The 11,034-nt window shown below is 46.0% G+C and overlaps 1 protein-coding gene across 17 annotated transcripts; it reads left to right on the top strand.

The window, feature by feature from the left end:
* The first annotated feature begins 124 nt into the window (after positions 1-124).
* Positions 125-10,758, top strand: RBM23 (RNA binding motif protein 23). Of its 17 annotated transcripts, none has more exons than XR_015135142.1 (16): positions 761-967; positions 3,404-4,398; positions 4,969-5,126; positions 5,598-5,645; positions 5,775-5,948; positions 6,195-6,248; positions 6,399-6,516; positions 6,613-6,765; positions 6,850-6,987; positions 7,519-7,584; positions 7,672-7,846; positions 8,147-8,250; positions 9,066-9,261; positions 9,348-9,479; positions 9,566-9,650; positions 9,736-10,758. XR_015135142.1 is itself a non-coding variant. In XM_086322338.1 (15 exons), the coding sequence occupies exons 3-15, from the start codon at positions 4,333-4,335 to the stop codon at positions 9,737-9,739; spliced, it is 1,392 nt and encodes a 463-aa protein (XP_086178464.1). In that variant the 5' UTR covers positions 781-1,197; positions 1,606-1,866; positions 4,323-4,332; the 3' UTR covers positions 9,740-10,758. The 17 variants fall into 17 exon arrangements, 6 of the variants coding, with proteins under 6 accessions (XP_086178463.1, XP_086178466.1, XP_086178460.1 ...); XR_015135139.1 differs by having other exon boundaries at positions 7,653-7,846; positions 9,736-10,662; XR_015135145.1 differs by having other exon boundaries at positions 6,590-6,765; positions 7,653-7,846; positions 9,736-10,662.
* Positions 10,759-11,034: the final 276 nt, after the last annotated feature.

Genomic DNA, 11,034 nt, shown 5'->3' with positions numbered 1-11,034 from the left:
TGATAAAAAGTTAATATTCAAATCAGTACTCAAACGGTTCCTGTGAGTTCATGGCCGTCTCCCATGTTTTAATCAGCTACGTTTTTGGCAGCTATATTAGGCAGTTGAAGTATCTGGGAGTTCTGGAGGCTCCTGGAATGTGAGGGTGGACGTCAGATAGACGGCTGAGTACAGCTGCACCCAGTCACCTGAGACACTGCCTGAAGTTTACCCTTGCAGTGGGAGCTGTAGGGGGCACTGATTTCAACTGAAAAGTATGTGAGATGTGGAAGAAGATAAACCTGTCACAGACTTGAGGTTCAAGCACTGAGGGCAGGAGGCAGCGGTTGGGAACGGGGGATGTGGAGCTCAACACCCCTCCCCTAGGGAAGTAACTGCAGTTGCTCTCCACAATGCTGTTCTGGATAAGCCCGACTTGAGCTCCTTGGCAAATCAGTAAGGATGGGCAAGGACCTCAACTGCACCTCATTACCTCGCGGTGTTGGCCCAGACTACCACTGTGCTGGGAGCTGGAAAGGAGGGTTCTGTCTCAGTTCCCTCACCGCTTTCCCCGCCTTCCGCAAATCGTGAAACCAATGAGAGCAATAGGCGGGTACCTAAGGACATTTCTGCTTTCTTTGAGTCTCGTCAAGGTTAACCAATCAATGGGAACTTCACTGTTGCTAAGAGACCTTTGAGTTTGGCTCCACCCACACTTAGGATTTTAGCCAATGAAAATCTGTACTTTGGACTGTTGCCGCGAAACCAGTGAGATAAATTCCAGCGGCCGAATGTCTCGGCGCCTGCGCAGATTGGGGAAGGTTCTGGAAGACAGTGGGGCTGCCGCCATTTTGCGGGAAGAGGAGCGGCTCCGGCTCTAGTGCTGCTTTTACTGCCGAGTCTCTGGAAGATAGCGGTGTTTCGTGTACCCCGCCACACCCAAAGGAACAGGGGGAACCGGGACCCCCGCTGCGGGGACCCGGAACTGGTAAGAAACCTCGAAACCGGGTTCCCCCCGCAACGTCACCTATGCGTGACGTTGCCGCGCGGCCCCTCCCCTTGACGTCACAGGCAGAAAATGGAGTCCGGAGCAGAGTCAGGCAAACTTTTAAAATAAAAGAAAATTAAAAAAAAAAAGTTTTTGCTTATTTTGACCTGGAACTGTTCGCTGCCTAACTAGTCACTGGCACGATTTTAGGAATCGGCACCCTCGTGGCTGTATCCTTTAGCGATGAAGATGTTTCAAGGATTCGAATGACTGGTCTCTTGGTCCCCGTAGCCCTGACGTTCAGGGTGTCCCACACTGTGGAGGGAGCTCGTGGGATCCGTTTTCAACCCCCTAGTGGCGCCAGAGAGAGATGAGGGAATTGAGCTTTCTTCCTCAGTCTTCCGTATGTGGAAGACTTAGGTTCACTATGTTGGCGGCTCTGCCCACATACTCCGTGGTGGTAGAGGAGCATACGGGGGGCCACATAGGAGGTTTTAGCATCGGGACGCTGGCCCTCACAGAGATGCTGCCAGTTACTTACTTGTAGGACCGTTTTTCGAAGCGTGGCGTTGGTTTGTTACACAAGGGAATGTTTTTGTCTTTCTCACTGTTCTTGTTCTTAATTAAGCTGTCTTCAGTTTGGAGATATTTGTGCCCAGCTCAGTGACCAGACCCAGGAGGTGGCGCTGCCCCTCACCCCTGGGACTCCAGCGTTTGGTGAATGAATTCTGTCTGATTGGGACTATTATTTTCGCTCTCCTGTGGCCCGGCTGCCTTGGGGCCTAAGAGCTGCCTTGGGTCTAGTCTGTGCTGTGACAAGGTCCATGCAATATCATGATGGTGGGTCCCTAATGCAATTTTTGGAGCAGGGTTGGAAGAAAGCAGTATAATGTTTTAAGGTATGGTATTGAATGGATTTTGACCCATAAGTTAGAACGTAAAGAGTTCGAAAACTCCGGACCTGAAAGCGCACAAGTGTTTGGGACTTTATGGCAGCCCACTCTAGTGTTCTTTCCTGGAGAATCCCAGGGACGGGGGAGCCTGGTGGGCTGCCGTCTATGGGGTCGCACAGAGTCGGACACTACAGAAGCGATTTAGCAGCAGCAGCAGCAGCAGAAAGATAGACTAAACCCAGCAAGATTCCAAGTTTTAAAGTGTGCTAGTGTTTTATATATGTGTGTTTCTAAATATATCCATTCATTTGTTTCTTAGGTCTGAAAACTTTATTCCACACGTAGGGGTTCCTTTGTCAACTTATGTGAAAGTTGTTGCATATCTTAAGTTATCCTTGCACAGTACTAGCACTCAACAAAGAGCAGTTCTTGAAACTAGAAAGGCAGGCTATAAAAAACGAAGAGGAGTGTTATGACACTTAGAAAATTTGTATAGACTTGGCAGTCAAATGACTGAACAGTTTGTAGATCAAAAACTTACTTATAGAACCATTTTTTCCCCCACCATAGGTCAGATAGCATATATTAAAATCAGCCTGGTTCCTAATATTTTGAAGCATATACTGTATGTGTGTTTTTTTTTTTTTTTTTTGAAGCATATACTATTGCGAACTGGTTATCTCTATAAGCCACACAATAAGATGTGACTAATGAGACTGATTCTTTTCATATACCTATAAGGACATTAATTCTCCAGATGAGTGTATATTTAAAAATAGACATCTTGGCATGCTGTGTACTTTTTTTTTTTTTTAAGAAATTTCCTTTTAAGTCTAAGTTACAAACCACAAGAGAGAGTGGTAACCTGAACATTAGAGTCAGAAGACTTCTGATCAAGGATCAGCTCCTCCATTTGAGCTTTGTGACTTTGGGCTGTTCACAGAACCTCCATTTTTTCATCTGTGCATTAGATCCAGTATTGCCTGTAGCATATGTTACCATTGATTTCTAAATAAATGTAAGAGATTGAGTTCACTGGTTTTTAGACACCTATTTGATTTTGGTTTGGTTTCCATTTTAAGCCTTAAATTTGGGTCCAACTAAGTTTAATGTTGGCTGCTTCCAAGAATCTTATCTTTGTAACATGTTTAGCATAGTGCCCAGAAATGTCAGGTACTACAAATGATAAATATGATTACTTTTATTAAATCATCAAAATAGGCTGTGGACTCTGTCTCCAGTCAAGACAGCATGATTGGATGATGCATTAGCTGCTTTAAAAAGCTGGTTTTACATATCTTGTGTATATGGAAAGTCTTTAATTATAATTAGCCTCTCTGCATAGAAATTCTTCAGATTAGGTTTTTTTTTCAGTTTTATTAAGATATCAGTGACGTAGAATAAAACTGTACATGTTAAGGTGTACATTTTGGTGGGTTTTGTTATGTACTAACACCCATGAAACCATCGCCCCCCTCAAATTCCAAAATGTTCTTTTATACTCTTTTCATCCTGGCCCCTCCGCACCTGTTCCTATCCCTAGGTAACCACTGACCTGCTTTCTGTCACTACAGGTTAGTTTGCATTTTCTAAAATTTTATGTAAATGTACATCATACAGTATGTACTTTTTTTTGATAACCTCTTTCAGTGTAATTATTTTGAGATTTATCTGTTACATATTTTGATAATTTTGGAGCAGTAATCTTTGAATAATTTATCCTGTTGATTTCGTTTGGTGTCTTCTGTTTTTATTATTTGACAGACCTGTGACAGACTTGAGAAAGACCATTGCTAAATATGAAAGCTTGGGGTAGGCAAGAAGTCCTACTGTATGTGTCTAGACAGAAATGCTTCAGAGTGGGACTGGTTAAGCCATCTTAATCACAGTCTTTTTGAAGTACCCAAACTCTAGTTGGTGTTGTACAGAAGATGCTTAATGATGAATCCCCTCATTTTTGTGTGTTTGGGTCAGGGATGTGGGGAAAAGCTTAGGACAAATCTGCATTATTCTGGTATTACTTTGTCTTGCTTTTAATTTTTATTCTTGTAGTCTTACCTTTTTAATGGAATATGTGCCAATTTAAGTTTAAAGCAATTATTTATTCAGAATTTTGAATAGTAGAATGGAGGCCAAGTGCCCACTATAAATAGTAAGTATGAGTACCTGCATTTTCTTTTAACAGGAAAAGGAAGGACCATATTATATTTTGTCTCTCCCTAGACATCTGATTTTCTTCTAGACCCTGACCTTTTATAAGCCACAAAGCAGAACTAGTTCAGATCTGCAAGATGCAAAAATAAATGTAGGGTAAACAACAGCTGGTAAGATGTTTGCTTTGGAGTTCGAGAAACAAAACTGTATATTCTGATGTCTGTTTCTTCAAAGGGGGAGGGAATGTGGGGTGCTGGAAGGGGAGAAAAAATATAAATGAGGTTCTTATGTATCGATATCTTCCCCAGATCTGCTACAATGGCATCCGATGACTTTGATATAGTGATTGAGGCCATGCTGGAGGCTCCCTATAAAAAAGAGGAGGTAATATTCCCTAGCTCACTCTTGGAATTGGGTTAGTAAGAAAAAGCAGTTGTGGCTCATCAGTTTCAATGTTTTAGGAATTTTCTTTCCCTGTTCATTTATTATGTACAGTGGCTATTCATGAAAGGTATAATCTTTCAGTAGTCACTGCTAGAGACCAGTACTCAAAGGCCATACTTGCAGAAAGGGCCCCGAAAATTGGGGGTGAGGGGGCAACATAAAGTTGGGATGGGAACCCTTTGCTCACAGCTGTCAGTGACACAGAAGAAAGTTGCTACATCTCAGACGTAACTCATTTATCACTCTCCTGGGAAATAGGTGTTAGTGGAACGAACACATGTGGGATAACTAACGTTTGACATTAAAATCTCATCTCTTCTTTTTGGGTAGTTTCCATCCTTCTCTTACTCTCTTTGTTAGGAGATCTACGTGCTCAGAAACTGTTAAGATAATTGAGAGTTTTAATTTCATGAGCTTTCTTCCTTGTCCACTTTTGTTCTTTCCTTGCCCAATGGAATTTGTGTGTCTGCCACCTGATGCCTTGTGTCATTTTCCTGGTGAACCCCTTAGGATGGGCAGCAAAGGAAAGAGGCTAAAAAGGACAGTCCCAGCAACACGACCAACAGCACCAGCAGCATTGACACCAGTAGCTGTGGTACCGATGGGAGCAGTGTCACTGATGGGACCAGTGCCGCCAATGGGAACGGCACAAGTGGGGAGGCAAGCAAGTAAGTGTGGCATGGGGAAAGTGGGTTGGCCGCTTGGGGAGGGAAAACAGCTTTGTCCATTATAGAAACAGCTGGAACAGAGAGGTGGTTGTTCATAAGACTTTCTACTTTAGTAATGGCTCCACTGGGTCATGGGAATAATGGTGATTTGGTGTAATGATCTTCCAGTGTAGACTTGTGGATCAGTCTAGTTTTGATGTATTTCATTTGAATAAAATAACAAGAGGATCTCTGATTTGAAAACACCAGATACTGTTCTGTTCCATGGAGGGGAAATGGCCATTTCATATACCTGACAGTGTTCAGGGCTGTTTGTAAACTGATGTCATACCATTGTCGTGAACGCCTGCCATACTGTCTTCTAGATTTTGGTCTTTTGCTGGTTTTTGTTTCACCCTAGCCTCACTGTCATTGGCTTTCCTTGGGAGAGAGAATGAAACCTCTGTAATAAGAGTTGATACTCTCTCACAGGAAGAAGAGGAGTCGGAGCCATAGTAAAAGCAGGGAGAGAAAACGCAGGTCAGTCATTCTGGGGACACTTGGGTTTTGAGAGTTATAAATGGAAAGATACCAGGGAAAGCTATATATGAAAGGCCAGAGGAGGTTGGTTGGTTTTTTAAGGAACTTAATATTCTTTTTTATCCATAGTCGTAGTCGAGACCGGGATCGTCACAGGCGGAAAAATAGTCGGAGCCGAAGTCGAGATCGGCAGCGTCGCCACCGCAGCCGTAGCTGGGATCGTCGACATAGTAGTGAGTCACGAAGTCGAGACTGGCGTCGTGAGGATCGTGTGCACTACAGGAGTCCACCGCTTGCCGCTGGGTATCACCTTCTGCTAATAAGATCACCTTTGTATTCTGGGTAAAACCAAGTGCACCGTGGTCCCTGCCTAAGGGTGCCTGTGTCCTGTTGTTGGGATGGGCAGGAGACCCAGTTACTGGAGGGGTGATAACTCAGAACTTGCATGTGTGATGAGATGCTGTAATCTTTTTTCTCGTGGTGGAAGACTCAGCACTGGGCCAATGTGAATAGAGGTGGTTTTCAGTTTTGTTGTTCTCTGTTCTGTAGGCGTAGGTATGGACACAGTAAGAGTCCTCATTTCAGAGAGAAGAGCCCAGTCAGGTGAGTTGATAATGAGCACTCTTTTAGGGACTGTGAATTATGAATAAAAAGTGGTTTGAGGCAAACCATAGGAATGTGTAGATCTTGAGGGCAGCTGAAGAAAGATGACCAAGTATTGGGAGGGAAGGTCTCAGCAGTTGTGCTCTGCAGGGAGCCCGTTGACAACCTGAGTCCGGAGGAGCGGGACGCCCGCACGGTGTTCTGCATGCAGTTAGCTGCCCGCATTCGGCCTCGAGACCTGGAGGACTTTTTCTCTGCTGTTGGCAAGGTAACCCTCTTCTCCCTCTTAGTTAGCTTGGGGTAGCCTGTCTTCTATCCATCCCCCTTTATGCCCAACTCAGGATTTCCGTTCTGCCCTGGATAGGTTCGAGATGTCCGTATCATCTCAGATCGGAACTCACGTCGGTCTAAAGGCATTGCCTATGTAGAATTCTGTGAGATACAGTCTGTGCCGCTGGCCATTGGGCTGACTGGGCAGCGGTTGCTAGGAGTGCCTATCATTGTACAGGCCTCACAGGTGAGCAGCCTGAGAAATGGACTTGAGAAGATGGAGTTGAATGTGGTAGGTGTGAGCGTAACCTATCATTTCCTCCTTCCACAGGCTGAGAAAAACCGCCTGGCAGCCATGGCCAATAATCTGCAGAAGGGCAATGGTGGACCAGTGCGCCTTTATGTGGGCTCCCTACACTGCAATATCACCGAGGACATGCTCCGGGGCATCTTGGAGCCCTTTGGCAAAGTGAGTAGAAAGAGAGGGGAACCTCTGAAGGGAGTTGGGAAAAGTGGGGAGGGTGAGTGTACCTCCTCATCTGTCTGATCATGGTTAACCCATTGCATGTTTCATAAGGGCCATGTGGGTCCCTCCTGGGAAAGTTGGCTCCATCTCTGTATTCTTACTGCTCAGGAGATAAATTAGGCACTGTGAAATCAAATAGTGGGGTCCAGATTAAGTAAGATGAGTCAGCAAAAGTGTTTTAGAAAGAAATGGCTTTTGTTTCTCTTTTTAAAATGATTTGGAGAGACATAATAGGTTGGTTAGAAAGATAGAGGTGTTTAGAACAATCTTAAATAGGGGACTTTCCTGGTGGCTCAGTTGCTAAGACTCTGTGCTTCCACTGCACAGGGCACAGATCACAGATTCCATCCCTGGTGGAGAAACTAAGGTCCTATGTGACGCATGCTATGCATAGCACAGCCGAAAAAAAGTCTGGGTAGGAAAGAGCAAAGGTGTGGCTTAGCCAGAAGATTGTTATTTCTCTTTATTTTGCAGATTGATAATATTGTCTTGATGAAGGACTCAGAAACAGGCCGCTCCAAAGGTTATGGTTTTATTACGGTGAGTCTCTAGTCTTTAACTTGTAATTTTAGTTTAGGTTTGTCCACTTGTCTGATTTTGTAGCTCAGCTTCATCCTCCTCCCATAGGAACGGTCTTAATGACCCATAAACCCTGCTGCCTGAAGCTTGGACTAGCCTTCTGCCCCTTGAGATGAATGCATTGCTTGAGATCTTGGCTTTGCTCCCACACTCTGTCAGTGGCACTGGTATGGGGTGTCCAGGAGTTCAACCAGCCTCCCTGGTGCTACAACTTGCTCTTTGGGTAATAGTAATAATTCCAGGCGGCAGCTGAGGTTGGGGGATGAGGGAGGTCAGGTATGGGCTTTATTGTAGATGTGTGTTATAGATTTGGTATATTTTCATGATGAGGTGGGAATAAGAAGTTATGTACTTCCTTCTGTTGCTACCCTGATTGAAGCAGTTTCTCCACTGAAAAATACTTTCATATTTAAATACTATCGTAGGGAAAATAGTGAGGCCACCTAATAGTGGGCAAGTCTCACCTCTTCCTGACACTCCAACAAAATTGTCTCCCATAACTGGTTCTTCCATGTGACTCCAGGCTGAGGACTGGTTGCCAGCCACAAAGTCTGATAGAAGCTGCTATGTTCTGGGCTCAATCCAGGCAGCCTACACCCCCACAGTTGCCTGCAGGGCAGAGGGGAGGTAGGTTATGTTCTACCATGGGAATTGCTCATCACAGAAGTATCCAGTAAAAGCAAGCCACCTACATACACCACCTGCCTAGGAACTGTCATTACCACGTGCCAGGCCCTAGGGCAGGTAATACCAGAGTAAATAAAGTCAGCTGTGAGGTTCACGGTGGCAAGTACCTTTTTTAGCTCCACACGTGACTCAGATTCAGAAAGGTTCCTCTGGCATCTTTCTTCCCTTGTGTTACTGCCTTTTAGGTCAACACCCTTGACACATAAACAGCAGATTAGGAATCCTCATTATGTCAGGCTGCTGCTGAAAGGGACTAGAGAGTTAGAGGCCCTATGGCCAGTAGGCCAGAGAGGTGGGGTGGGAGTGGGAATGCAATCTTGCTTTCAGTACCAGGCTGTGTGCCCTCTCTTGAGGCTGTGCCTTTCCTAGTTCTTGACTAAGGACTGAAACTTACTAGTCCTGAGGGCTGAAGTGAAACTCAGGAGCCTTGGATCTCAGCCTGTATTACTTCCATCTGATACATACCAATTTGTGAAACAGCCAGTCAGGCGAGGTTCCCTACAGATAACACACTGTTAGGTTCTTAGTGGAGCTGGAAGATTGAAAAGTGATGGCCCTTGAGTCAGCTGGAAAGGGTTCTTTTCAGAGAACCATTTGGGAGGATGGGATCCTAGGTGACATTCCTTGGGAAAGAAAAGTTTGAGCCACAGTAAGCATGCGATTTTCTTGGGACATTAGGACTAGGGAGTGTTCGTGGGGCTTTGAGAGCATGTCTGTGGCCAGGAGGTACCTGATACGGCCTGGATTTCTTGTAGTTCTCTGACTCAGAGTGTGCCCGACGGGCCTTGGAACAGTTGAATGGCTTTGAGCTTGCTGGTCGACCTATGAGGATTGGCCACGTGACCGAGCGACCGGATGGTGGCACAGATATCACTTTTCCTGATGGAGACCAGGAGCTAGACCTGGGATCAGCGGCTGGACATTTGCAGCTCATGGCCAAGTTGGCAGAAGGTAGGTTTCTTTGTGGAGTGAAGAACGTGGGGTTGAGTTTTACATTGGGGGTTAGGACTTAACCCCATCTCTTCTTTCCCTCTGAGGCTCTGGAATCCAGCTGCCAACCACCACTGTTGCTGCTGCTGCTGTGGCCCAAGCTGCTGCTGCTCAAGCTGCTGCCCTGCAATTGAATGGAGCAGTTCCCCTGGGCGCCCTGAACCCAGCGGCCCTGACTGGTAGACTTGAACTTGGGGAAGGGAGAGAAGGGTTAGGCCTGGAAGGCAGGAATACTCTGCTAACTCTCCGTGCCTCTCTGTTCCAGCTCTGAGTCCGGCCCTGAACCTCGCCTCCCAGGCAATCGCCTCCCAGTGCTTCCAGCTTTCCAGCCTCTTTACCCCCCAAACCATGTGAGTCACAAGGCCCAACTCGCATCGGTGTTTATAGTTATTTTCTTTCTTTCAGCTTCCTATTTACATCTTCTCCTTGCCACAGGTAAATTAGTGGCTCGGTCCACTGCCTCCCTGTGCCTCTGGGTCCTGCCACTCCCTGCTCCACATCTACCCTTCCATGGCCCCTTCTCTCCGTTTTGTGGACCAAGCCATTCTGAGGGCATGAACACTGACGGTGGGGGAACTGGGGCCCCCCTTAGACACCAAGAAGGGCTCCTACCCACCACAGCCCTGGTGGGAATAGACTCTGCTGATCAAAGCTGCTGATCGAAGAGAACAGCATCTTCATTTGCATTGAACATCTGTTTCTCTGTGTTCATCATCTCCTGGGATGACCTTCATTGTCCTTCCCAACCACCTCTTACTGATTCTTCGATTCCTACCCCTTTGGGAAGGCCATAGGGCATTAACTGAAGAAACTAACTGCTCTCCTTCTGTACCTTTATCCTGCAATCTGTCACAGAAATCCCCTGAAACCTCTGGTTTGTGAGGACTTTGGAGTGTGAGGGGTTGAACCGTGCTGCTACAGGGCCCTGGAAGGTAGTGCGGACGTGTGCGTTGGGAAGCCTGCCTTAGACCTCACCTTGGGGCCAGAACTGCTTCTGTGGGCTCAGGATCTTGCTGGGAGGTGCGGGAATAATCTGCCAGCCATTTTGGATGTCTTTGGGGCATTCAGGAATTTAATGAAAGATAGGGTACCTTTCTGGTACCATCCAGCTTTGTGTAGTTGTCTTTTCCTTTGGCCCAGGGTGGGAGTATGGAGGGGAGACTGCTTCTCTCCACCACTTCCCTGGGCCTCTGGAGACTGGGCTCAGCCCAGCTGTTAAAGCCACTCTTGTCCCCTCGCTGGACACACATGAGCCCTTGTCACTGGATTTTATACTCTGTGTCTATGTACATAAATATAAATATATATATATAAACTTTGTACAAAAGGCATGTCCCACTGTTGTGGCGGCTGCTGCCCATATGTGTGTGGTCTCAGTCTGTTAGTGTGTCTGTCTGATGTTAACTTCTGAGCCAACACCACAAATGGTTCTTGGGATATAAAATATTTGTAATGTCATTGTGTTTTCTTTCCTTAATTTAAAAAAAATCAGATCTTTTGGAAGAAAAACAGACAAGACACACACCCTGTCTGTATCTGCTTTATACTCCCATGGTCTTCATGCCCTGTGGTCTCCACCTCTGTCTTTATCTTAATTATCTCTAAACATACGTGCCCATTGGACAGACTCTCCAGCTCTGGCTCTACCTGGGGACAGATCTTGTCTTTCCACCAGATGGCAGTGTGACAGTAGCACATGCTGCCCTTCTTCTGGGGGTGGGGTGGGGTTGGGTG

Source organism: Bos grunniens, chromosome 10 (assembly GCF_055505025.1).
Source record: "Bos grunniens cultivar Pamir isolate PY7600 chromosome 10, Bosgru_T2T1.0, whole genome shotgun sequence".
Taxonomy (NCBI): domain Eukaryota; kingdom Metazoa; phylum Chordata; class Mammalia; order Artiodactyla; family Bovidae; genus Bos; species Bos grunniens.
Note: the sequence above shows the minus strand (reverse complement) of the source record. Positions and strands in the feature narration are given on the sequence as shown.

Coding starts and splice junctions, on each gene's coding strand:
- RBM23 (XM_086322334.1), top strand. CDS start 4,291: ATGAGGTTCTTATGTATCGATATCTTCCCCAGATCTGCTACAATGGCA. Junction 6,249..6,398: donor AGAGAGAAGAGCCCAGTCAG/GTGAGTTGATAA, acceptor TGTGCTCTGCAG/GGAGCCCGTTGACAACCTGA. Junction 9,262..9,347: donor CATGGCCAAGTTGGCAGAAG/GTAGGTTTCTTT, acceptor TTTCCCTCTGAG/GCTCTGGAATCCAGCTGCCA.